The following is a 27,730-nucleotide window of genomic DNA, read 5'->3' as shown; positions in this document are numbered from 1 at the left end:
TTTGTTCCCTTCCTCAGGCACTGTGACCTTCCGCCCCCGGAGAGCTCCAGCAGCGAAGGCGCTGCGTGCACACTGAATGCAGGTGTCAAACTCTCGCTCCATGCCAGCTTGCTAAGGCCTGGCTGGGTTCCAGACACACCAGCACAGTGTAGGGGATGCAGAAAGGCCGGCTATTGCAGCCTGCCTTGCCTGGGAATGTGAGACCAGCAGGCGGGGCTCACCCTGCACACGCACAGCTAGGCGCTGGGGAGTCGGCTGCAAAGTGGGCACAATAACCAGGCAGCAAGTGGAGGGTCAGCTGTGCTTGAAAAGCCTGACAGCACCTGTTCGACGGACTGCTGCTTCCAACCCTGGGGTGCACCGGGCATCTGGCTTAGTCTGAAAGCTAACAGTGACCTTGGTATGCAGCAGCTTTAAATAACCATCTGCCGTTGAGAAAGTGGATAAGGTCTTATTTACTCCTTCACATAACACAATGTCACCCAATGACATTAATAGGCAGCAGGTTTAAAACAAACAAAGCAAGTATTTCTTCACACAATGCACAGTCAACCTGTGGAACTCCTTGCCAGGGGATGTTGTGAAGGCCAAGACTATAACAGGGTTCAAAAAAGAGCTAGATAAGTTCCTGGAGGACAGGTCCATCAATGGCTATTAGCCAGGCTGGGCAGGGATGTAAACATGCTCTGAAGTGTCCCTGGCCTCTGTTTGCCAGAAGCTGGGAGTGGACAACGGGATGGCTCACTGGGTGATTCCCTGTTCTGTTCATTCCCTCTGAAGCGTCTGGCACTGGCCACGGTCGGCAGACAGGACACTGGGCGAGATGGACCTTTGGTCTGACCCTGTCTGACTGTTTTTAATGTTCTTAACCTAACAAAAAGGCAAATAGAATTAAACAGAAAAGAGGGTGTCACAGGGCCGCCCAGAGGATTCAGGGGGCCTGGGGACCTCAGCGGCGGGGGTCCTCCGCCGCCGAATTGCCGCCGAAGACCCGGCACTGCGGCGGGGGGGGGTCCTTCCGCCCCGGGCCTCGCCGTGGCGGGTCTTCGGGGCACTTTGGCAGCGGATCCTGGAGCGGAAGGCCCCCCCGCCGCCAAATTGCTGCGGAAGATGCTCCGGGGGTCCGGGACTTGCGAGAATTTCCTGGGGCACCCGGAGCGAGTGAAGGACCCCTCTCCAGGGCCCCCAAAAAACTCTCGTGGGGGCCCCTGCAGGGCTCAGGGCAAATTGCCCCACTTGCCCCCCCTCGGGCGGCCCTGGGGTGTCAGCCAAAGCAGCACCCCCCCAGCTCTTGGACTTGGTATATTTCATGTGAGTTCAGCGTGGAGGTTAGTCTGACCATTGTGCGTGTGACGTCCTTGTGGCGATGTCTCTAAACATGCATCTGGATGCTCCATCTCCCTCCCAGATGCTTAGTCGTTAATGGCTCAGCGCGATGTAGCAGCACAGTGAACAGTGGCGCATGCTCCCAGAGTCGCTAGGTACTGCACATTAGCAACATAAAAATGGGCTAGAGCAAAGGGCTATAAAAACCAGCTCCAATGCCGAGCAGAGGCCAATGTTCTCTCCTAAGGTTTGGGAGCTTTGGCCCTTTAACAGTGACTGGTAAAGGATTAACATCCACAGATACAAATTTAAACTCCTCCCCTGGGGCCAGATTCTGCTCCGACTGAGAGGGGTGTAAATCTGGCGTCAAAGGAATTAGCGAGAGGAACCTTATCAGGCTGAATAAATTCAGGTCAAAGAGATCCAACGGGTCTGATTCGTTTCAGGCCTGACCGTACACTTCTCTCAGCTGGTGACAGTTTCGTTCGATACTATTGGAGATGAAGAGGGTAGTGGCGGAGCCAGAGCCCCTTCTCCCCAGTCGCAGGGGGCAGTTTTAAACAGCTATGGTGCTTTTTGGAACGCTCACAGTTAGAGCTGAGCCCAAAGCAAACGGGGGCAGTTTGGAGCTGGACCGACACCTTTTTGGCCTGGGTCCCTCTAATCTCGGCCAACATTCCAAACCCTGTGGAAAACAGGCTGCCAGGGACCTATGCACTTGCCCTCCATCCCATTCATGCCTCTCCAATAGCTTAAAAAGGCATGAATTTCAGCAGCATCACCACAGAAGAAAACATGAAAAAATAAATAGTCAAAGCTGACCACTAAGACCATGTACACAAATCTTCAAATTGTATTTCCCAGCAGTTCAGTGTTACAAAGTAGAGCTGCACATTTCAAAGCATATTTACATACCCTGTGTACAAGCACATTGTTTGCATATTATACAGCAGTGGCAAGTTTTGGCAAAGCACGTCCATCAGATTGGAAACTTGCTAACCATGTAACTAGCACTTGCCAGCGGAACGTTTCCTATATACACGAGCAATGTGAACTTCAGATGCATCTCAGAACAAGGCACCGGCCAGACGCCTCGCAATCCCGATGAAGATGGTCGTGCTGTTTTTGTTCTTTATGAGACTGGTGGAATACATGATAAAAGCTTTTATTTTTCCATTATTAGTATAGTATAAACAAGAATTGATCGGACAATCATTTTCTTTGGTTTTAAGGAACAGAATTAATATGAAGTTGCTACGTTTCAACTGTTTGGTTGTCAGTGGAAAGACCCCCTACCCTACAGCAATACTGGGTATTCCATTGACACTCTACCTTATTCACTATTGGTCTTATTCTGTGCCCATCGAAGAAAGTGGCAAAGCGCCAGTTGACTTCAATGGTGCAAAATCAGGCCCCAGTGAATTTTGACCTTGAGGTTTTTCTATTTCGTGTAGATTGAAGTTATTTAAAATGTGGGGGAAATGCTAATGATAAGCTAAAGTTTTGGATTTGAAAAAGAAAATTAATTTTCTCATCACCAACATCTGAAATGAACAAGCTACTGAACAATGTGTGGTGGTTTGTTTGTTTTTTGTTGTTGGGTTTGGGGTTTTTTTTGGTTGGTTTTGATATTGGTCAAAGAGAGAGGTCATGTGAGGATGAATTGATGACTTCAATTTTCTTTATGCAGCCTTCCATTTAAATACTTTCAAGAAGATTATTTTGCAAGATTTCTGAAAATTGATTACTCATGAAAGGGGGAAAACGAAACTCTGTACAATGGCCAAGATTTTAGCTAATCCAGCTCAATAAGAAAATGCACTCTTGTGATGGGAAACATTTGCTACTCCCAATATAATATGGAAATAAAGGGACAACGTCAGGTCAAAAATCTCCATTCAGTTTTGTAACCAGGCACCCCCATGCTAATCATTCACGAAACCTAAAACTAACAGAGCTAGTCCCAGTCTTTGTTTAAAATCGCCAATGGGAACAAATGTAAATACACAACTCCCTGAAGCAGTTGCCTCTCCATTACAGGCTTGGGCTCCTGCAGGAGAACATGCAAGTAAAATTGACTAGCAATAATGAAACTGACTAGAGCTTCCCTTGCTCAAGCTGAGAAGTGCAAAATGCAAGAAAAGCAGAAACAGAAAAAAGTCAATTAGATTTGCTTTTCAGTTTAAATAATCGAAAGTTTTAACACGATAAGGCCCAAAGGAGCTGATCCTGCAATGTGTGTGATTTTTTTTAATCTGACAGTGTCCCTTTAAAAGAAGGCTTCTGTATAGTCATTCTGGAAAATATATTTATTGTCAAAATAAATAAAGGCAGAAATAGTATAATCATAGTCCCTCTTTCCACTCTATTCTAAAGGCATGTGAACAATTCAATCCAATTCTAGATGATAATTGGTGAAAATGGTTTAGCACTGAATGGTAGTTGAAACTATGAATTTTTAAAAATATTGTAATTTTTTATCCTTAAAAAATACAAAAACAGTATTTAACAGACTTTATTACACATCGGGTGGACGTCTGCTTTCTTTCTTTTCAGTCATAAAGTTAATATTAGCATAAATAATTATATTATGCAAAAGAAAAGGTTTTTGTCAAACAGCACTGATCATCTCTGCATTACACAAAGTATATACAATTATAATACATGATTGGATTCCTGTTGCACGTATACTCTTTGAAATTGCACAGTTTGTAGAAAACACTTCAAACTGGTTTTTTGATGTTTTTTGTGTTTAAACAGGTAAATATTTTCAGAATAAGTATATACAGCTGGACACTGAAGTTTTGAATTAAGGTGCTTTAATTTGCTATTAATTGTATTCAGTGCATTAAAAAGAAAGCAAATTAAAATCTCTGTATTAAACTCGCCACTCAGAACATGTAAAACACTTGGGGATCTGTGGTTTTGTATTGGCCTGAGCCAGCTCCGCTTTGCTTCAATGGGGGCTCCACTGAACCCTGCATTATTAAATGTTGATGCACAACATGAATTTAACAAATGTGTAATTTGTTCAATGTATCTGGTTACTATCTGGACAGGATTTTTTGTCTCTTTCTTCCTCACTGGAGAAATCTTATTTCCTCAGGCAAATCATGCACTTGGAGAATTCACATTTGGCATTTTACTGACACGTCCGCCTAGTTTGAATAATCCAAATGTTAACCTTTACTATGAGGTATCTCAAAAGTACTGTTTAGTAGCAGTAGCAGCAGCAAGAGTGCTCTGCACAAGGTCCATCCCCTCCAACTATTTTTGAACAGACATTACCCACAGTGCCTGAGGCCATTTAAATGAACAAACAATAAATGCAGGTTTACTGTTGCTACAGCTTAAGAGTTGGGAACTAGACTTTCTATGTCTTTTAGCTAGAAAGTCTCTCAGATCCCATCCATAATGCCGATTAAGAAGTTCAAGAACAGGAGATGCAATTAATCAGTGGGATTTTATATAACTCAGGCATGAAAATTAGCTACTGTAAATCTCCTGAGATTTCACCCTAATCTCACAGCTCTCACAATTAATCTGACTCGCTTGTTTTTTAGATCTGTAGCATGTCATTAAACTTGCAATCCCCAGCATAAAAAAATTAATCATAATGACCACCCCGATTCTGTTATTGCCCTTAGTTCGTTCTCTCTCTCTCTCTCTCTCTCTCTCTCTCTCAGATTTGCACAGCTGCCTGTGACTAGGCAGAACAGAGCTATTTAAAACCAGTTTGAAGTACCTTTTGATGCTTGTGCTCCCGTGGCATATAGCCAGCGAATAGGTTTTACTTAGATAATTTCACACAAAGGGCTGTATTCTCATCTCGATGCAAACGGAGTTCCACACCCACATCCCTCAGCATCAAGACAAACATATACTCCGTAAGCTGTAAATTAATAGGAACAGGATGATAGATAGATGAGCTTCACAGGCCCTCGCTGAGGAAGCCTCATTCTAATACTTTGGCATTCTGCTCCTGTTCTGTATCTCTCTTGCGACTGGCACTTTTAAAAAATCCAAGCTGTAGGAATTAAAGAAAAGACAAAAAGACAAAAAACAAAAAACAACCCACCATTACTTCAGCTGCTTATGTTGAAGTGTGTTTCTTTTAAAGGGATATTGTCAGGCAGTGAAGGGTCCACATTTAATTTTTTTGACAATAAAAAGGGTTTGGAAAATTTAATTTTGACAAAAATGGGTTTGACATTATAAAGAAAAATCCAGCGAAAAGCTTTTCAAATGTCCTGCATTTAAATTTCCTTGAAACATTGCAGCACCTGCTGGTGTTTGAAAGGCAGGAAGTGAAACTGACTCATCTGTCCAAGGTGACTCAGCCAGAAGTATCAATGGCAAAGAGTAGAATCATAGAATCGCAGGACTGGAAGGGACCTCGAGAGGTCATCTAGTCCCCTGCACTCATGTCAGAGAGTTTTTAGTTTTTCATCATTTGGTTTTAATGTGTTAGTTGATCAGTAAATGTGCTTTTTACAAAATATGGTGTGGAACCCGAATGTTCCTGTTCCTTTAGAGCAGTGATACCCAGACCTCAGTAATTCAGGAGCCAAATTAATGATCCACATTACCCAAAAGAGCCACAGGAGTGTGAATTCACTGTTTCATCTACCATATACAGGAAAAGTTTTGTTATCCAGCATGTTGAGAGAATGAGTGGTGCCGGTTAATCAGATATTCTGATTAACAGAGAATGATACTGGTTTTACCAATGGAATACCAATTTCAAAGAATTAGAATACAATCAAATGAATAAAGTATAAAATCCAGTGCCTTATGCAGGTAGTAGCACTGCACTGCAGAGGGCCTGGTTTCTTGAAGCACTTAGGTGTACACAGGTAAAGTTTTCTATACAGTAGGTTATTTCAGGACACTACATATCACTGTGGGCCACACGTGGCTGAAAATACACTTAACACTAAACCTGCACTGAACATAATTTAATCTTTGATGATCCAGAAGGTACTTCAGGATCTTGCAGTGCCTCAGGGTCGTTATTATCAATATCAATTATCATTGTAGATGGAGAAGGTGTAGGAGATTGGGCTGAATCTGTAATGACCCTATGACGCACCCTGGAAACTGCTTTTTTGATATCAGCTTACTTGTCTTCTGCCTCTTTTGCATTGAAGTAGAGTGCAGAATGTGCAATTACATAACCTCCCGGGCAGTACGCTAGGCCCGGTTACTAGATGGAAGATTTGTATTGGGAGAGATCAGAAATGCCGGTTAATAGAGCTTTCCCTTTGGTGAAGTGCCGGATAACGCAGCTTTTATAGGTGCGGCTCCTGAGCCTCCATCTGAGTATCGCTGCTCTAGAGTGAGAAATTCTTGTGGGATTTCTCTGAAGCTTTAAAAAAAAGAATCTCTGTTTATTCACTGCTGCTGGGCAGCCTGATGGAAAAGAAGCACCTCACGTGTTCAAAGGTTTTCCGACAAAGCCAGAACGCTCACTGGAGGTGCTCGGAGGTCAAGAGCTCCCAGGATGTGCCATTGGGTGTCGATGTCTTTTCCTGGGTCGAGACACAAACCCAAATTGCTGCTCTTTTGAAATGTTCACATGTGAACTGTAAATGCCAGGGCTCCCTGTTCCAAACGGGGCAAATCCGGGTCCCATTGCAGTCACGGCAGTCTTGCCATAGGCTTTTGGGAGCAGGGTTTTTGACAGACTCAGAACATTGGAGCAAAGACAGGGCAGCCTGGGCTGGATGTGCTCTGCTTGCTCCTACCCCCCGCTCCAGCGTGACAATGAGCAGCAAAACCTGCCTGCCCACACCCCGCCTGCTGAACCAGCAATCTTACCTGCCTGAGAAGGGGCCCTCTTGGGAAGTGCAATCTAGTCAGTCATGCCCTAGTTGTGGACAAAACTTGGTGTAGGTTTATCAAAGATTTGCTGGTAAGAGCAACTGCAAGGTACCGTGCAAGCTCTGACAAGCCAAGGTTAAACCCATCCCTAAACACGGGCTCAGGAAGGGACTTCATCTCCAGGGCACATCAGGGACCTTGGGCCTTTGCCACCTGTCCCTGGAGTATCCCATGGGCATGCCAGGCGAGGGGACCTTCGTCTTCCCCATGGCCAGTGTCCGGCTGTACAATTCACTACGCCCGGGGGGATTGAACGGTCTGCCCAGCTGTGAGCAAAGCTGGCACTGACCCCCAGGGGGTTTGGTCTCACTCCAATGCTGCTTTTTGCATTGCCAGTTTGCTAATGTTTATCAGACCAAATCCCTGGCAGCCGGGGACCAGCCTCTCTGCTCCTCTCTCTTTACCCAGCACTGGCATTCTGCATCGTCCTGCGCCTCTAACATGGCTGTGTCCCCTGGGGCACGGCGTAGCCCTGCTCCCAGCCCCAGAAGCTCAGGTGGGAGGTGAGGAACCCAAGCTGGGCCCAGAGGTGACTCTAAAGCTGGGCTGGGGAGTGGGCTGTTCTCTTCGCCTCCGCCACAAACAGGCAAGAAAGGGGACAAGGAGAGTGTGGAGGGCACTGGGGGCTTCCTCATCTCCCTTCCAGGGCACAGGGCACCAAGCCATCCGAGCAGCGTGGGTTGCAGGCTGGTTGAAGGTTTGGGGTCATATTGGGAACTCAAGTTGCATCTGAGGCTTGTCCCTCCTGGAGGAGTCCCTTGGCTTCCAGCAGAGGGCGTGTTAGTTATCAAACCCAGGCGTGCTGTGCAGGGGGATGCACAGAGCCCGAGGGCGTGGGGTGGGGCTGGGTCCTGGTTCTGGGGAGAAGGCAGAGGCTACAGCAACATCACCAAAGGAAAGAAGGAGGCGGGTGAAGTTCTTTGGTCCGTCATGCCGGAGGTCAGAGGTCACAACGGTCCCTTCTGGCCTTAATATTGATGGGTCGATGACAAAGGAATAGTGACTGTGCAGGGAAATGGCGTCAGCTTGTCCCGACCACATGAGATGTCTGCCCTGAGTGCTGGCTGGAAAATGAGCTGTGCTGTGGGGACCAGCCTTACCTTCCATAGAGCCAGGACAAGCAGCGCGAGTAGCAGGAGCCCTCCTAGCGTGCTGCCGAGGATGATCCAGATCGGGATCTGGGACTCTTCTTGCTTGGAGATTTCAAACGTTACCTGCAATAGGAAGCTGTGTGAGATGAACGTACTTGGGTTTGCAGAGTGCTACCCCCTCTCCCCCCAATTCTGCCCCCTTGCATGCCACTCTTAGGCCTTCTCTGCGTCTGGCATGTGCCCTGATTTCAGCTGGCAGAGTAGCTTACTGGTGCCAGCCCCTAGCCTAGAGCTCTGGCCGGCCAGAACTTGCACCAGCCGGCTCACTGGTGCACACTGCAGCTTTGCCAGTGGACACCAGGGCTTTGCATTGGTGCAGCCACTCTGGCAGGTGGGTGCAGACAGCTGGAATCCCCAGGGTAGATGAGGCCTTCATCTCAAATTCAAGTGCACCTGCACATCACTCCATCGCTTTCGAGGCAGCGGTTAGAAAGTTACAGGATCACAGGGGCCCAGGCCTGGGAACAGGCACTCAGCTCTGTCAGGCTGTGTCTGCCCTACAGAAAGGGGACATGGTACCCAACGGGACACAGGGTCTGCAAGCGGCCTGAAACTGAATGCAATAAAACACAGTTTTTGTACCTGCCTTAGATTTTCAGGAATGACTAAACATGTCTTGCTGTCACTTGGCTGCGGGTACTACAATGTGGGCGTCTGCAGGCAGTGAGGTTCAGGCTAACAGTGGACTTGCCTGCGATGGGCAGACATCTCTCTAGTCCCTTTGCAGAGCCTGTAGCAGCCCAGGACGGCTGGCAGGGCTACTGGCTAGAAGATGAAGCCTGCAGCCAGCAGAGGGCAGCAGCGCTCCATTCTTTCTGGGCCCAGCTGGGAACGCGGTGACCTGGTGGGTGCAGGAGTCTGGCTTGGCTGGATCTGCCTCAGACACGTCCGCACACAAACCCCACGGGGAGAGGAGTCACGTGTGAAAACGCTCCTTTCGGCCACATTTTCAAGCTTTGCTCTGCGACCACAAGGGCCTGACACCTACTTTGTTTTGCTCAATGACAGCTGAGAGTCTCACAGAATCACAGGACTCCGGGAGCTGGAGGTTTAAGAAAACCACCAAATGCTGTGAGAGCTGCAATGAAATCATGACAATTGGCCACACTGGAGTTTGCCCTGTGGGCAGGCACGTGACAATGCTGCTGCAGCCAACCTCTGAGGGGAGGGCAGCTCTGAAGGCTGACAGAGGGCATGGACCCTCCAGAGGCAAGCGTGGATCATCCATCTCCTGGGAGTCTGGCATGGAGCCTTCCAGCCGGCCCTGCCGTGGCTCGGAGCCTGGTGGGAACAGGGAGCACGGGCGGCTTGCACAGCAATGTCCCTGCTCCAGGCAGACCTCCCCCTGCCAGGGGACCGCAGCCTGGCGTCTGCTGTTGGAACTGTGGGGCTGAAGGCAGTGGATGAGGCCCTGAGCCTAGCGATGAGGGAATTCCTGCTCTCCCCAGCCATTCAGCTCCAGAGACGCAGTTCAGCCAGTACGAACCAGCCGCCCCCCGACAGCTGTTTGGATAAAGCCCCTTTGAACAGAAGAGTCTCTCTGGAGGCCACTTCGTTGCCCCGCTTCCTCCACCCATCACTCTGGGCCCTCTGCCCTACCTGGCAGTCCTGGGCTGGGGACCGGGTGTCCTCCACCAAGGGTGCTTGTCTGTGGAACTCCCTCTTGGAAGAGACCCTGATGGGCTGCTTTTAGGACACACCGCATGACCCAGTGGCGTCAAGTGGCCTCGCCTGGACTATGTGGAGTCCTCTGTTGCACCTCTCCACATCTCTGAGGGTACATTTGCGCTGCCAGTAAAGGGGCGATGGCAGCTGTGGCCAGCATACCCACGACAGCTTTAATCTAGCGAGCCTGGCTGAAACCGCAGTGACGACATGGCAGCCATGCGAGCGTGTGCCCAGGGATCTGCACGGCCTCCAACACGCCATTGAGCCTTCACTGCTATACAGCCCGGGCTGCAATCCCATCGCTAACTGCAGCGTAGACAGACCCACGCGGTGTCACGCGTGAACTGATCGCTGCTGCTGCTGCTGCTGCCGGCCATGTCGCTTCCCCTCTGCCAGACCCCTGGGTCTTCTGGGGCCCGGCCCTTGATCCAGTTGGTCTCTAGTTGATTTTTAAAAGCGTTTGCCCCTTGGCATTATTGTTTGGTGCCACCAGCCGCTGTGTCCTGGAGACACCGGTGCATTTGGGCTCCAAGGGCATGTGGAGATCCCCAAATAACTCAGAGAAACCGGCCGCGAGGGTGAAATAACCGGAGATCCCCAGCCTGCCCTGCCGCCCGGAGAGCAGAGCGGAGGAGAGTTGGGTCCGACAAAAGCCATTCGCAAAGTGCCTGAAAAACGTCCGCTCAAGCGCAAATCAACAAAAGCAAAGAAAATACCCAAAAACCCCACGTGCGCTCGCAGCCTGGAAGTGGCTAAGCAAACCGAGGGATTCCGGCAGATACATTGGCCTCGGACCTGGCTGCAACATTCTTTGCTTTTCTGTTTTGTACGACACGCCTCAGTATCTGAGCACCGGAGGGGCTTTCACAGACCTTAATTCTCCCCTTTCTCCAATCACCGGGGTGGGACGGGTGGGCCCGTGGGCGTGGGAGTGTATGTAACTCGCCTCTCCCCCAGTTTCCTCCTCTGCTGAGCTGGGGGATGGGAAAGCTCTGGCAGTCTGTCCTGGGCACCGTGAAATCAGTGGCCAGTCTCAGCTCCGGCTGCAGCTTCCCCGGATTTCATCCCCGTAGCTGAGAGCCCCGTCGGCAGGTTGAGGGGTAGGGAAAGGTGGCCCCCGAATCCGCCTTATTCTGAATCCCCAGCTCTCTCCGGCAGCCTGCCCACCCGGCCGGGCTGGAGTTGCTCTGATTTCTTTTCCACAGGAGCCAGATGCAGCCCAGCCCCCCTTAGGGCTTTCTCCATCCCCTCCCTTCTAGTGCAAACATCTGCGCTCCCATCACTGGGGAATATTGGCTCGAGCTCAAGCAGCTCACCTGGCGACTGGGGTCCTCTTCCCGAAAGATGAAGGGGCTGCGAAACCGTCGCTGCAGAGCTGCATTCGTCGTGAGCTTCAGGGACCTGAACTTCAGCTGCAGAGACAGAAGAATGGTGAGAATCGGCCCCAGGCCCGGCGTGAACATAGACTGTAACACTGAGCCGGGGCAGGGGCGTTCCAAAGGGCAGCTGCAATGGAAGGGGACGCGAGTGCCATGCAGTGCAGGGATGGGTTGGCTGGAGCGAGAGCCCTGGGGACTGACACCCTGGCTCTCTGCATGGGACAGCCCAGCCAATGTGCCCCATCATAATCTAGAGGAGCCACCTTTATGGGCAAGAGGATTGTCAATGCCTGCCACGGTGGGTCTTGTGGGGTGGGCACCATCCACTGGGACCTGGCCAGAGACCACCAAACATGTAATACAGGCCACTGAATGGCCATCAAATGGCAACAGCTTTTGGTCATTATGGGCCCCCGCTGGGTCCCCGCTGGAGCTGTTGAGGTGCAAGGCTCATTGCTGACCCAACTGCAGGCGCCTAGAAGCCACCCCCAGAAAATGCCGCCGTTCACATTCCCTGAGACAGGTTCACCGGCCCCTTGGGGCGCCCCAGTGAGGCTGGACCCTGCCGGTTAACGTGAGGGGCTGTAATGTTGGGCGAGGGACCAATCTGGCTGTCCGAGTGGCCCTTGCTGATGAGCCCGGCGGCGAGGCTGAAGGTGAAGCAAATGGGATCTGGTGTCACCTCCATTTGCCTGCTGCATCATGGGGAATGAATATTAGCTGTTCAGTGCTGCTCCTCCTCCCCAGGTGGGCATCCCAGAACGAGGGAGATGCGTGGGGCATAGGAAGGACTGGGCCGTACCCCTGCGCTAGCTCTGAGTTCTGATCCTCCCTACGCGGCCTTGGGCCGGGCCGGCCACTGCTGTAGCTCAGCAGAGCTTTATTGACATCAGTGACCCCTCGTCTCTATGGGACAAATTCAGACCCGGGGTGAGAAGGGGAATCTCTACTAACGTCCTAGAATTGGGCCGGTTCACGCCAGCCATGAGGTTAGCCCTAGACCTCAGCCTCTACCCACCTCCCAGGGGTGTTGGATTAATTAGGTAACGATGGCAAAGCACTTGGAAGAAGAAACGGGCATGTAAGGCTCAGTATTACATTCTCCATGGTGAGCTGCCTCCGGAGATTGCGGATTAGGATGGAGGGTTAAATGCAGCTGAATAAATTGTCTGTGAATGCGAGAATCAAAACACACGCGTTTGTGCTCGGGAAAAAAACAGTCTGTTTGCCCTGTAACGCTTCACCGTAAGGCTCTTTCTGTTTGACGGCAGCTGCGGTACGGCTCCGGCTGCTGTACTTACTGCTTTCAGTGACTCCAGCCACAGATTGCCACGTAAGTGAAAGTTGATTTCTTCATTGGATGCTAATTTCACATTACAGTCAATGGACACGACATCCGAGTTACTGTGGTTCTGAAAAAGCAGATGTTTGCATGTCACTGATGTTCCCTTCACATGTGGCCAAGGCATCCCTTCTCTTTCCGGATAGCGCAAAATTAAACAAATATACCTCCCTCCTCCCCCCACCAGACTGGTACTAATGAAAAGACGCTGCAGCCCAGCTCTGATTGGCTCGTTTCACGCTCGGGGAGAAAAAGGGAAGCGGAAATATTTTTTGGCCATAAGCAAGAACTAAAAGGCTGAAATCAAACAGCAGCATTGAGAGCCCGGGTTTGCCCCATAATCCTGGACGTGAACCGTCTTGGAGTCAGTGCGTGGAAGAGGGAGGGGTGAAATCTGACCCCGACTCTGAATTTTACTGTCTCATTATTAGGATTTGATTCTATGCATTGCCACAGGCTCCAGAGGCCCTGTAGGGATAAGGCCTTGCCCTGTCGCCATATTGTAAGGCCTAAGGCCTTTGTCTGCAGCCCGATTAGGAGTGCAGCAGCCATTAGCTGAGAAGCAGGAAGTCACATCCCCACATTCCATCTAAATGACATTAAAACAATGTCATATCCGGCTGTTAAGAAGGAGACGCCGTCCTAATAGCACCCACCACCACCAGATAAAGAAACGGATCTCGAGATGGTTAAAGAAAACGTCGTTTGATGGCAGCCTGTCTGTCGAGAAATCACTTCTCAATAGTTGTGGTTGTGAAATCCTCATTTCTTTATTGTTTTGTCATTATGGTCCCCACTTCCCTATTGTTTATCTGTATGGTCTCTGCCTGGGTCTTTAATTGTTTCGGTCGGTTACATAATACGTTTTGCTGGGTGTAAATTAATTAAAGTGGTGGGGTGTGATTAGGTTAGAGAACTTTATTACACTATGTTAGGATTGGTTAGTAAAATTTTAGTACAATGATTGGTTAAGGTGCAGCTAACCAGGACTCAAGTTTCACTCTATAAACTGGGGTCCAAGAAGGAGACCAGCAGAGAAGGAAGAGGGAAAGACCTGGAAGAAGAAGAAGAACTCACCTCCAAGACTCAGCCTAAGATCAAAGCTGGTAAGAATCCTCTGCATGACCGTGACATGCAGCTACCAGAATCCAGACGAGACCGACCCTGCCTGGCCAACAGGGAAAGTCCGCCTGCCTGATCAGGATTGGTGAGCATGGCATTGTATGCTTAGCATGTGTATTGTGCTTGGTAATTGTTAATAAACAGAGGAGAAGGATATTACTTTTCACTGGTAAAAGGTGCTGCAAACCCGCAGAACGTTACGCCCTGAGCCCTAGGAACTGGGTAAAAGTGGGTGCCCCTAGAGTGTGTAACAGAGAATTTTGTGCGGTAACAGCCCCATTCAGGATCGGGGCCCTGTTGTGCCAGGTGCTGTACAAAACACACCGCTTGTTATTTGTCGATAAAGGGCCTGGGGCCTGCTCTCATTGATGCGAATGGGAATGTTGCCAGTTTCAAGGCGCGGTGGATCAGGTTCAACCTGCCCTTCACTACACGGAATATGGAACAAACGAGATCCCTCCCCTAAGTGGACAAACCCTACAGAGGGAGGTGAGGAGGAAATGGATTAATTGCACAGTGGTTACATGGAGCTGAGCAGTGCTACAAAAAGGCACTGCCAGGGAGGAGGAGAAAGCTGAGAGCAGAGATGTAGGCTAGCGCAGGGCCGTGCAGGGTCTGGAAGGAGGAGAGAGTGAGGAGCTCCCATCTGACGGGGAAGACAAGATGGAGCCCGTGGACGGTTCCGATTTGTACAATGGGCTGAACCAAAGCCTCCAGGCAGTGGGGGGTCTGGGACCTGGATTGGCTCTTTCAGCTTGAGCCCATCTCTAACCAAAATGAAACACATCCCTGGAAAGAGTCGTTTCGTCACCATCAAAACGGCTTTCACGAAGTGCACCTGATCCAGCAGCCCTGCACTGCCCCGGAGGTCAGCAATGTGATGCTTTTGGCACGTGCCTCCGAAGGGGAGAGGCAAAGTCTGTGGGTGGACTGGACATTGACCTCCTGAATAATGGGCGGCCTTAACGGAGAGACTGACCCTGGCCATTCTCACAGCCAGGAGGCCTTCCCCGGAACTTGTGTGCATACAGGATCACCCTCTCCCTTCCGCCCTTTCTTTCATTCAGCCCAAGGGTCCCGCTATCTTTGGAGACGTGTCTCAATCGCAAAGGCAGAGCGGGAGGGCTTTGGAGACAGATCCCAGACGAGAGAGTTGGGAAAAGCCGATGCAAATGGCATACCAGCTGTAGGTTACGGGAAAGGTCCTCCTCAGCGGGGGTCCTTCTGTAATCAGTGTTGTTTCCCCAGATATTACACGTCGTGTTTTCCTTCAATGGGCAAAAGAAATTCAGTTAAACAAAGAAATTCATGTTAAAACTGACCCAAAGGAACTAAACAAACACCTCCCCCGCCCCCGGCTTTCCATATTTGGGTTAGTTTTATTTTTGCTCTTCCACTATACAGAGTCCAGGGATGGGTCTGTGACAAGTGTCACAGAAGGCTGGGTTCTCTATCTAGAGCCTCTCCTCTAATCTAACGTGTCTAGAACAACAAAGCATGGAAAAGTTCTCTCTCAATGAGTCCAGAGTTTTACTGTTATCCATTCACATCCGAACATGGACCCAAATTTATTCTCTAATTACAGCTACTGGATGAAAACAACACCACATGGTCAGTGGTGGCCACGGAACAAGCCTCTTAGCACATTAGGTACCAAATGTTACAGACCTTCGGGCATGGAAAGCTTAGCCCTGAAATCAGAAGTTAAGAAGGAGCATCTGAAACCCAAGCTGTAATGGACAGCAGGTGGCTTTCACTACTAGCAATTCATTTTTAATTAACACGTTTAATATATTTTTAATTAAAAGGTTAATTAAAAGGTTAACAACTCTCCTCAACCCTGTCTAGTTCACAGAGTTATTTCCAGGAGCTGTTCCATTGCTGGAGACAGCTGCACTGAAATGAACCAGCTCTGAGTAAGCCCTTTGGGAGAGCTTGATTCACAAGTGGCTTTGAATTCAATTTCACAAGTTTCTCAAGGATCACGGAATATTTTTTCTTTTCTACTAAGAAAATTCATCCCGGGGGTGGGGGCGGGAGGCAAAGTCCCAGAGTGGAAGACAAATTTGTGCCCTCCCAAGAGCATATGTTCTATATCAGTAATACCTCCCACCGACTGGGACATCATCAGAACTCTGTCCAGTGTGTGATAGGGCAAGTGTGCCAGGGCTGACACTGTAGAAAGAGGTATTGAAGCTAAAATATCCACTGACACGCCGTCTCTGAGTCAAGGCTGTCTTTTCTTAGAGACAGTGTGAAACGTGCTCCATTGCAGAGGGAATATTATACACAAGGTCCGCAGTGAGCTGCCACGAACTCTCTCACCACTTTGAGGTCATTCAGATTCCAGCAGATGTCCCAGTCAAAGCATCATTATTTCAAGACCTGCAAGAAGTCATTAAATGCTAGTGGGAGGTTTAGTTCTTGCAAGGTGCGGCTCAGACCCATGGCTTGCTACCACTTTCCACGCCAAATGAACGTGGAAGGAAGAAGTCCATGAGTGTACAGAAGAGCCAAAGAGTTAAATAATTGGGTCATGTAAGCAAGAAGATGACTATTAACACTCAAGGTGAATTGACAGCAGGAAAATAATTACCCGCTACCAGGATATGAATATAACAGCATCTACCAACGTTCTAGAGCACATGAAGGTATGTCCCCTGGCTATATATGGGACAGAGGGCTATAGCCTCATCTCGCTGCCTGCTGGGAATCCCCATGGACTGAGTGGAAATGCTTAAGCATTTGGGAAGCCCAGAGTAGCGCTGATAAGAGATTTGATAAAGGAAATATTTCAAATGGCAGCGCCTCGAACCATTCCAAAAGTGGAAGTCATCAGAACTGCTACCTGATCCACAATGAAATCAGTCAGCAGCAGAAGGCGATTCCCTCCTCTTGTGGCTACTGGGATTGTGATTTTGATAGTCACGCCGTCGACAGGAAAGAACCCCAGATTGTGCAGCTGTAACATGGAAAGGAGATTGTTTTAACGCAGGGAATCAGCATTCGAGAAGCGTTACCTTTTTGTACTAGGTGAGAAAGAGCAAGTTGTCAGTTGCCAGCTCTTTGCTCAGGGATAACTGGTGGGTTTTTTTGTGAGATGGACCTAAATGGGGACACTATGTTTTTTATCAGGTGAGGCAATCGGTTGTTTTACTGAGGTTGGTAGTAAAACCTATCGTCTCTCTCTTTTAGGGCCTTCTCTGGCCCCCATTACCATGAGGTCTGGTCACCGTTAATGGACTGTCCTTGTAGCACCCCCAAGAGGTAGGGAAGTGCTCTTCTTCCCCCATTGCTGACGCTCATTGTAGCACAGACGGTGTCTACACAGCCCATGGCAGTGAGGTGCCCACCCTGGGCCGACAGCGCTACCATGCTACAAACAGCCCTGCAGATGTTGTGGCTTGGGGTGGAGATTGGGCTCTGAAGCCTGGCGAGGGCGGGAGCAGAAGTGTGCTGGGATGAGTGGGGAGCAGGCTTTCCAAACCACTGGCCTCCAGCGTGTGGAAAATCTGCCCCAAAAGCAGCGCGGTGCCAGGAGGGCTGGTGTGAAGGAGGCCGTTGGGTTAGGGAGAACTCATTTCCAGAGGGAAGCAGCCACAGCTTCCTCCAGGAGATAGGCTTTATCCTGCCAGATCTTTGCTTCTCACGTCTTTCGGCGATGACAGACATCGCGAGCCGCAAGAAGCGATTCAGGTCAGACATGGGCACCGTGTACCAGTGGCGAGGCTGAGCCTCTGCTCTGGCCTAGGGGCATGCAGCCCTTGTTAGAGGTGGCCCGAAGCTCAGCCAGGGCTCCCCTGATCTTGAGGCGGTGTGTGCCAGGCCAGTCCCCCTTGTGCCAGGTGCCAGCACCCAGGCAGTGCTCTGGCTAATTTAAGAGCCTCATATTGATCCATGGGCATAGAAAAGGGAAGTATTTTGACCCATCACTTGAAAATGTTGCCTTACCTTAAATGTGCAATTAAAGGGAGGGCCGATGCTGTCGTACCTCTCCAGGGAGCTGTTTGACTTGATTTCATAATAGTCCAGACTTGAACTCCTGTCGTGACAACGAATGAGAGCGCGTCACTTCTCCACAAAACAACCAATCAGAAACAAGAGGACCCGTCATTCATCAGCCAGGAGCTGCAGCAACCTAGCGTTTAATGGTACTGAACGCTCGAGGGGTGACAGAGGAGCACAGGGGCCGGGTCAGAGTGAGGTGCCTGGGCAGGACTGTGTGGACAGGCTCCCTTGGCACCTTGGTTTGCTAGACTCTAGTTTCACCAGCAATAAATTCACTGGCAGAGTCTGAATAACTGTAATACAGGAAGCTGGTTAATTATTCTAGCTAATACATATCACAGACAGGGCCCAACGCTGCAAGGATTCTGGAGGTTGATATCAGTGGTGTGTAAATATAAATCAACTAATCAAATAACCATTTAGAAGCTGAACCCCAGGAAGGAGCCAGCGCCGTGTGACCAGCCAGCTCTGCAGACCACAGCTGAGGAATCTCTGCTAGCGGGTGTGCAGCTCTGCACTGTGGAACACATTCACTGGTGCGTGTGTGCACTGGTACACAGGCACAAAGCCTTTGGCCAACAAATAGCTTACAAAGGCTTTGAAAAGATTCCTCCTTTTTTGGTGTGACCAGACGGTGACAGTTTCGTTCTCTGTGCTTGTGGGGTGGTTCTGGCAGTTGCATCTTTGCTGCAGTGAAAAGAAACAGTCCCATAAATCACAAGGAATAAAGTGACTTTGTCTGCTGGGCCCCACTGGCGGGAGTATAAGAAATCCCAGAAAGATTCCAAAAATCTGGTAGAAATTACAGCCCGGATAGGGGCAGCCACAGAATGTGCTCATATATGCTGCGTTTTTATAATCGTGTAAATAAATTGTCAGCTGAACTTCAGCTCACTTTTCTCCTTGAACTAGGCATTTCCACCCAGGAGAAACATTTTTTTAACATGATGCATAAAATCCTCTGCACATTCCCTTGCAATCATTGTTTTTTGGTGGGGGTGAGATTATTTTAAAGCCAATGACTAAGAGTCCAGACACAGGGATGTGAAGTCACATCAGAGGTTGGTAACACATGCTAGGAACATTATTGTGTCCAGTAAGTAGTTTTTCCTCTTAAAGAAATCACACTCCCACATACTTAATAACACACACGTTTGTGTGTTAAAACATTATGAAACGCCCATCACCTCACTGCTTTTTACAATCCATTTTTACATGTATCCACTGAGTGCTATAGGCAGCACAGTGGGATTATTGCCAAGGGACTCTGGTTTGATGTTTCCTTCATATTTTTTTTCTAAACTGAAAACCAAAGCTCAAGTCTAGCCTGCAGTAGCGGAAAGCCGAGCCCTTTCGGAAAATAGTTACGCTGTCACCGAGACAACTTAAAGTGATGCTTTTCTATGGGAGCCACAGTAAAGGCAGTGGCTTTTCGCTGGCTATTGTGGGAAAGCAAATACATCCAAGCTGCTCTGGGGTTATGTCAGTGGAACTGCTGTCAGAATAGGGTTACCATGTCGCCTTAGAATCATAGAATCTCAGGGTTGGAAGGGACCTCAGGAGGTCATCTGTCCAACCCCCTGCTCAAAGCAGGACCAAACCCCTTATCTTAGGGGATGGCAACACCACCATAAGGGACCCGCAGCACGGAGTCCTGACGCCCAGCTCTGCTGGTCTACAGATAGCAGTGTAGATGCTCTGGCTGGAGCCTGGGCGTGGGGGAAGGGTCTCTGAGCCCAGGCTCCAGCCCAGGCCTGAATGTCTACACTGCTGTTTTTAGCCCCTCAGCCCACATTCCCCCCGCCTCAGTCAGCTGATCTAGGCTCTGGGATGTGCTGCTGCAGGTTCTTTATTGCTGCGAACATGTACCCATAGGTACTTATATGGTGCCCATTACCACAGTATCTGAGTGCTTCATGATCTTCCGTGTTATCCTCACAAGAGCCTAATAGGCTCTGATTTTTAAAGCTACTTAGGCAGATTTTTAAATGTCTTTGGATGCTGAACTCTCATTGATTTCAGTGGGAATTAGATGCCTAATACATTAAAAAAAATCAGACCATTAATGACTTGGCCAAGATCACAGCAGAAACCTTAGGCAGAACTTGAACTTGCAACCAGAACTCCTAGACTAACACCCTAACCACTAGACCATCCTTCCTGTCGGAGCCACCCTGCTCTCTCCCAAAGACCATTTTAATACTCTCTAGTGAACATCCCCACGGGTTGGGCTACGCATGGTTTCAAACCTGTGGCACGTGAATGTAAACCCGGCTAGTGAATTTTAAAAACGGGTCACGTGGCCAGGGCTTTAATGGAACCCAAGCCCAACAGAGAAGGGGGCGTTCACCTTTGGGGAGCTCTGCGGTGGCCGACTACACTGTGCTGCTGGCACATAGCTGCCCAATAGCTGGCTCGCCATGGGAAAAATTCCTCGCGGTGGTGCCAGAGCAGCAGCTCCTACACTACCCTTACTGCAGGGGTTGGAGTCACTCCAGGCCTTCTCTAGGCCCCTGGCTGCCACAACAGCTCCTTGGAGCCCTTTGCAGCCACTGTACATTAGAACACCCTGAAGACTGCTCTGATTTATGCTGGGAGACTGGCCCGGCTCAGGGAGCACTCGGATGGCCACCTTTCTGCCTCTCCCTCTGCTGAGCTGCACCGAGTGCTCCTGGGCTGAAGCAGGGCAGCTGAGCACTGACGGGAAGAGTTCACCAGTGCTGTCCTGCAGCGTGTTTATAGCTGGCATCTGTGGCCGGTCCTGGGCGTCGCACCCATACTTTACAACGAGGATTGTTTAAAACAAACCAAAGGAAAGTATTTCTCCACACAACGCACAGACACCCCGTGGAACTCTTTGCCAGAGGATGCTGTGAAGGCCAAGACCATAACAGGGTTCAGAAAAGAACTAGGTAAGTTCATGGAGGACAGGTCCAACAATGGCTATTAGCCAGGATGGTGTCCCTGGCCTCTGTTTGCCAGAAGCTGGGAATAGGCGACAGGGGATGGATCACTTGGTGATTCCCTGTTCTGTTCATTCCCTCTGGGGCACCTGGCATTGGCCACTGTCGGAAGACAGGACACTGGGCTAGATGGACCTTTGGTCTGACCCAGTCTGGCCGTTCTTATGGTCTTATGAATGCAATCAATGTGTGTTTTCAAAAATGAACATTCACATTACATTTCCTTTCATGTGCAAACTAATCCTTTTCTCTCATTTATACTGTATTTACCACACTGTGAGCTAGTCTTTTTCAACAATGCATGAATTAAAAACATTTAACACCCACAATCCAGATTTTAAATAATATACAAGTCACTCGTGTTTAGATTGCTTTCCCTTCCTGTGTGTAATCCACATGCCATATGGAATATATCTAATCAGGATGCTATGAAATATTGCATGAGATCTATTTAGCAGGGCTCTGGGGGGTTTGGCTGGAAGAATGAATTGAACTGGAATGTCGGTGAGTTATCACCTTGGCCTCATTTATAGCTGTATTCCAGACCGCCTCACAGTAGAAGAAAACTGGACTGTAATCTTTAAATGATAATGTAGCATAATGACATCATTGGAAAGAGTTTCACCTTGGGAGGAAAGTAGGAATCTAAATACCCCAGAAACCCAAATTGAAATTACTTATTGGGAAAAAGAAGCCAGTAAGAGTGTGTTAACTCCTCCACTGCAAACTACCACTGTCAATCTGTGGCCTGCTTGGGAAGCCGGGTTACATGGAAATCACTGCGGTTCCCCTCTGAAACAAGTGGAACAGCTGGAACACTGGTGGCACTAGAATCGGTAGGGAAAGCCTGGCCCTCTCTGATACAACGGATCCTGATTCAGACAGACGCTGTGCAGAGCGGGAGCTACAAAGTACTGGCCGCATCATGCGCCAGTCAGGAGTAGCACTCCAATGCTCTCTTGGCAAGCAGAAAACCCGAAGCCCGGAGCCCTGAACGGTAGCCCCTTTGATGCTACCAAGCAGAGTCGCGTTTGTACCATTGTTATTCAATCCAGACCAGCACCACAGCAAAAATCTCCTTTGCAGACTTCTCTGAAACTTGGACTACGGCCCACTCCAGATGGGGCTTCTTTTCCAAACAGGCTAAGGAAATGCCCTTCAAACAACTCTCAGCAAGGAGTGTCAGAGGCACTGCTGATAAGGAAAACTCCCGCCCCAGGTGACCGAGGAAAGGAAAGATACCACAGTAATAGCCCAAGTGCCGAGCTCACAGAAGCTTGGATCATTGTATGGGGGGTCGTTTGACCTTGTACAGTCCAGGCATTGGGTCCTGCAGGGCTCACCCACTGCAGTGATGAGCACCGTGTCAATGCTCAGCTAGGAGTGGGGTGGATCCTTTCTGGTATCTGAGCCTCCGGGTCAACTCCATGGCCACCCAGGGCTTCCCACAGCTCCCTCACAGAGATCCGCCCCTGTTCCCCCCACTCCCCTCCAAGGGCCTGACCAAGCTCCCATTGGAGGCAATGGCTACACACTCACTGACTAGTCTGGTACAGGATTAGGCCACAGGAAGGCAGGTGTGGGGACACCCTCCTCCAAACATTTCCATCCACTGTCCACAGGCTTTTCACCAGGGTGTGGTAGGAGGCGACCCCAACCCCACTGGGGTTCCCGGACGCCCAAAGGCACCGCGTGGTGAGATGGGCAGGGTGAGATGGCACCACAGAGCTAGCTTGCAACCCCCACACTGTGCAGAAAGGAGTATCTGCATGGAGGGCACCCTCTGTGAGCTGCCCACAGGGCTTAGGCCAAAACAGTGTCACTGAGCACTTACTCAGTAGTGGAGACAGCATGGCCTAACGGACAGAGCACTGGACTGGGACTCAGCAGACCCAATTCTATTTGTGGCTCTACCACCAGCCTGCTGGGTGACCTGGGGCATATCACCGCATGCTCTGTGCCTCAGTTTCCCCATCTGTCAAATGGAGATGAGGCAACTGAAATCCTTTGCTGTCGTTGAGCTCTGCTGATGAAAAGTGATGTCATTGTATAGCACTGTAGCATCAACCACTAGCTAATTATTCCTCCAAACACCCCTATGAGGCAGGCGAAGTAAACGTTACCATCTTCCTTTTCCAGGTCAGAAAGCCGAGACCCAGAGAGGGGCAGGGGCTCGCCCAAGGCCAAGCAGCTAATTTGGTGGCCAGGGTTGGAATTCAGAAACTCTTGACTCCCAGCGCTCTGCTCCAGGCCTCTCAGGCCGTAGCGCAGGGTCCCTGCCGGAGTCCCGGTTTGCCACTGAATGGGACTTTACAAACATGAAGCCAGCGACTGTCTGAATTCCCACAGGCCCTGAGGCGGCAGCACGAGCTTCCTACCCTTCTTGCTGTTGGCTAACAGGGAGGCTTTCCCCGCCCAGGCCGATTGCCATGACTGAACCAGCCCGTCCATACAGCTCACCCACCTTGCTGCGTCAGTGCGTCTTCGCCCCGTGTCCGTGCGGAGCCCAGACCTCCCAGTACGCAAAACTGACCTGGCAAAGGATACGCCCCTCCCGCCACAACCTGGGTCCTGACAAGGAAGCTTTTCAGTAGGCTAATGAAAGTTCTAGTTACACAGGGAAAGGCTCATTTGCACGTCTTCTCTCTAACAACGTGCACCAGGATTTCCCAGCTGCACGACTTTGAAGGGGGCGGCTTGTTTTTTTAAGGAGTATCTGATACGGTCCAGTCCAGCTGGAACATTTAATTAATGCTGCCAATCTGCCCGCCCCCTCTCTCTCTCTGTGCACAGAGCTGGGACTCTGGCGGCTCAGATGCCACATGCAGAGTTTGCAGCCTCTGTTGTTGCACATCCCTCTCTGCATGTGCAACTGGCAGCTGCTGCACAAACGGCCGCACATCTGGGCTAGCTGGAGAGGTCAGCTGTGCGCACAGGAGCGGGTGTGCAAAGCCGCCGCCAGCTGCACGTTCCGGCCTCACTCGTGGCAGCCTTTGTTTTCTCAGCCTTGGTAGCCGTCAGCCATTCCTGCCTCCCAAGGTGCTGCGTAGGCCTGTTCTGCTACGCTGCGTTATTTCACCCTCACCGCAGTGCCGACAACTTGCTGAGCTGGGTCCTCTCGCAAGAGAGCTCGGCCAGGATTACCCAGGAGCCATTCCTCGAAACCAACGTGCGTTCTTCTCTCGCCTTTCCGAGAGCCCCACGAACACCGCTGCTCTAACCCAGGGCAAAAATGCAGAGTGGGGCCCGCACCTGCAGCTCCATCACACCTCTGTGGCATGCTCCCCTCTTCTCCCAGAGCTCAGGGAAGCCAATCGGGGCAGCTGCGGTCTTCCTGTTTTACAGGCTGGGGATAGGCTGGTAGTTGTTGGTGGGACTGGCCTAGGTTGACCACCTGGCCCTTCATTTAAGGGATGGTCCCTTATTTCATTGATTTGTGCTGGGGGACCACCTGGCCCTTATTTGAAGATGCATTGAAAGGTATTAAACCTGACCACAAGTAGCATTTTAACCATTCAGTTGAAGCTCCTGATAATTGCATTGTATACCCGAGGGCAGGAGACATGTACACATCAGAGAAAAAAAGACACGATATGCTACGGAAAATGGTTTTTCCCTAAAAAGCCCCTTAAAATAAAGCCTTGTCCCTTGTGTGTCATGTGCCCCTCATTCCCATCTCACACAAGTGGTCCCCGTGGGCTGGCCACCCCCATGCCAGATTCTCTCGCAAGGTGCCTCGCCCAGGACGCCCCTCCCTGCTGCGGAGCTCCCCACGCCCAGCGCCCGGCAGCACGTTGCGGGGCAGAGGAGCTGGAGACGTGTGGGCAGAAGTGCAGAGGCAAGAAGCCTTCCCAGGCAGACCCTTGACTCCAGTTTAGGGAGCTGAGCCCCTAGGCCTTCAATCTCTATGGAACAATTCCAGGCAAACCAGGAGCTGAGCGTCCTCCCCCCAGGCAGGGAAACATGGGCCCTGGGAGCAGTGGGTGTCAGGGTTGAGCAAGGGCTGCAGAGGTTGGGCTGGGTTTGCTCAGCGACCGATTCCTCAACCCCCCGGCCACGGTGACCACAAACCTGGTGAAAAGGAGGTCGGCTTCGTATTTCAGGTGAAAATTCAGGAGAGCCGCGTTATCCTCTTTGGTACTTTCTTGTTCTTCGCTGTCACTGGAAGCCAAGCAAAGGAAAACAGCATTTAGGCCACTCCACACAGCGGGGGAAACAGCCCACCCTGGCGTGAGAATTAATTTGCTGACTCCACAGCACAGAGTCCAAATGGGACGATTGATTCTCAATGGAGGGCTGGGATGCTGGACCTTAACTGCCGACAAGGCCTTCTTAGAGCCCATCCCTTCATGTATGAACTGTCAGAGCTGGTAAAAAATATAGGGAACTGCTCTGAGTTTGTGCAATGAATGTCTAGGAAGGCAGGGGAATGAGGTAACAACATTCTGCAATTACTCGTGCCTATTTTGGCAGGGAACAGAGGCCCTTCACCTTGGCGCTTACACCAGGCGGGGCTGGTGGGATAGGAACATATAAAAAGGCACTTGTTGCTGACATGGCATGATTCACAAACTCTGCAAAGAATTAATCCTCCCTCTAAACTCTAGAGCAGCGATACTCAGACCTCAGTGGTTCTGGAGCCAAATTAGCGATCAACTTTACCCCAATGAGCCACAGTCGTGTGAATTCCTTGTTTCATTTTCTATTTCTCACAGCAAAATAACTGACCAAGTGCTGTTATTTTATTAACTACAATTGGTTAACAACATAGTAAAAGCATCCCGATTGGTTAATAACTCAGATCACACGGTGTTTGCTGCAAATCTGACAATTACGCAGGACAGCAATGGAAGTCAGTCCGGGCCAATGAGATCACAGGCACACGTAGAACTAGAACAGCTGTGCTGGGAAAGTGGCATGCAAACGTCTTAAAGAATAACAGTTAACTGCTGACAAACAGCACTCGGTGCCCATCACTCTTTTGTGAAGATGGTAAAGAATCACAGGACCAGATGCTTTCTTCTAACACTGAACAAGAAACTTTATTCGAATAAGGGAAATGATGTTCTCTCTCTCTCTCTTTCTCTGCTTCACTGTCAAGCTTCTGTCTAAAAATTTCCATAGCCCTCTTCCTGCCTGGTTTCTGCTGGCATTTCAGAGCCTCAGTCCCGCACATAACCTCATCATTCCCATTCCAGTTTATTTTGCTTTGGGATGTGATTGCCAAGAGTAGAAGGCAGAATTCGCAACAGGTAAGCATCTTCCTTCATAGGAAGTACCTGGTAGCGACTGCTAATAAGGATAGTGCTGTTTAGTTTACAAAGGCACTGTCTGCACACAGTTTCTGGTAGAAAATGATTTAGTTGAATCAGTACAACTCTGTTAGGGTGACCAGATGTCCGGATAAAATCCGGACTGTCCCGATCTTGAGGAGTTTGTCCCGCATCCCGACCAGAGTACGGTTGGGACGCCATTTGTCCTGATATTTTGTTTCCTGGTCTTCGGCGGCAATTCGGCGGAGAGTCCTTCCGTCGCGGACGGTCTTCGGCGGTATTTCGGTGGCGGGTGCTTCTATCTTTGGCAGCAAGGTTTATTACCCCCCGCTGAAATACTGCCAAAGACCGTCCACGACTGAAGGGCTTTCTGCCGAATTGCTGCCGAACTTCCGGACGGGTGAGTGTAAAAAAACAAAAAAAACCCGCCCCCCCTGCGGTGATCCCAATTTTTTCCCCTTAACATCTGGTCACCCTAAACTCTGTACCCGGAGGCAGTTATATTGGTCTGAAGGCATCTCTGGTGGGAGAGCTGGTTAATACGCAGGGCGGTGTTAGAGGATGGGCCTCAGAGGGTCGGGGCATGGTACAAGTTAGGTATGTTCCACGCAGACCTCGGTTAAGGAAGCTGGGTTGCCTCTGGGCAGAACACGCTCGTTCAGTGGTACAGTGTCTGGCTCTATACCTGCACTCACTGAAATCAACAGCAAAAGGCCCACTGACGTCAGTGAGTGCGGGATCAGACTCTGATTTGCACCCATGTCTACGCTGCAGGTTTGAGCCCACGCCCCACTTCCACGCACACACAAATCAGTCTGACTCGGGTCAGCAAGCACATGGGACCCAGTTCCTAGGACCCTGCTAGGGGGATGGGTCAGAACCGGAGTCCTGCTGCGACTCAGGTCCAAGCCCAGTCGTTTTGCAGTGTGGACACAGCTCCAGCTGCAGGACCCAGTCAGAGGGCCCAGGAAGCGCAGTACGGCTGCGTTAGCACGGCTGTGAGACCCAGGTCCAGCAACTGTAAACCCAGGTTTACAAGGCAGTGTAGACACTGACACATGGGTTTGGAAACACCAAGCCCAGAAGCCAGGATCCCCCGGACCCGGGTTTACAATGCAGTGTAAACATATCCTTTGAAACCAGTTCTGGATGAGTCAGAATTTGCCCTCTTGTGTTTTTCTGGAAGATGCCAAGTAAGTGTGTGCAGAAGTCACAGAAAAGAGAGATCACTTGATCATTACCTGTTAGGTTCACTCCCTCTGGGGCACCTGGCATTGGCCACTGTCGGTAGACAGGATACTGGGCTACATGGACCTTTGGTCTGACCAGTACGGCCGTTCTTATGTTCTTATGTTACTGGCGAACGAGCCGACAGAAGCAGATTTTCCTTAGTAACTTTTCCCAGGTCAAGGCAGTGAATTGAGGTTACAGAGCACAGAGCAGCCTTGCAAAATTGTCTTGAACATTTACTAGACCAGACACAAAATCTCCTTGGCTGCCCTTTGCCACGATGATTGATGGGGGAAACAACAAACAAAAACAAACCAACAAAACCCTAATCAGATTTTACTTGCCTGTCAAAAAAATTTACTTGTGCCGGGCAAGTGGGTGAGTA

At 49.9% G+C, this 27,730-nt stretch overlaps 1 protein-coding gene across 2 annotated transcripts in view; it reads right to left on the bottom strand.

Annotated features, from left to right (window-relative positions):
* Positions 1-2,170: 2,170 nt before the first annotated feature.
* ITGA11 (integrin subunit alpha 11) overlaps positions 2,171-27,730 on the bottom strand; it is a 230,430-nt gene continuing 204,870 nt past the window's right edge. The window contains exons 23-30 of one of the 2 annotated variants that reach the window (XM_044979500.1): positions 24,914-25,003; positions 17,823-17,913; positions 16,720-16,833; positions 15,053-15,139; positions 12,709-12,819; positions 11,345-11,440; positions 8,310-8,423; positions 2,171-2,466 (exon numbers count right to left, since the gene is read on the bottom strand). In XM_044979500.1, the coding sequence (XP_044835435.1) occupies positions 2,383-2,466; positions 8,310-8,423; positions 11,345-11,440; positions 12,709-12,819; positions 15,053-15,139; positions 16,720-16,833; positions 17,823-17,913; positions 24,914-25,003 (787 nt within the window). In that variant the 3' untranslated portion in view covers positions 2,171-2,382. Of the gene's footprint in view, positions 5,354-8,309; positions 8,424-11,344; positions 11,441-12,708; positions 12,820-15,052; positions 15,140-16,719; positions 16,834-17,822; positions 17,914-24,913; positions 25,004-27,730 lie in introns of both variants that reach the window. The other variant, XM_044979499.1, reaches the window with a different exon arrangement.

This window comes from Mauremys mutica, chromosome 11 (assembly GCF_020497125.1).
Source record: "Mauremys mutica isolate MM-2020 ecotype Southern chromosome 11, ASM2049712v1, whole genome shotgun sequence".
NCBI lineage: Eukaryota > Metazoa > Chordata > Testudines > Geoemydidae > Mauremys > Mauremys mutica.
This window is presented reverse-complemented; position numbering and strand designations above follow the sequence as displayed.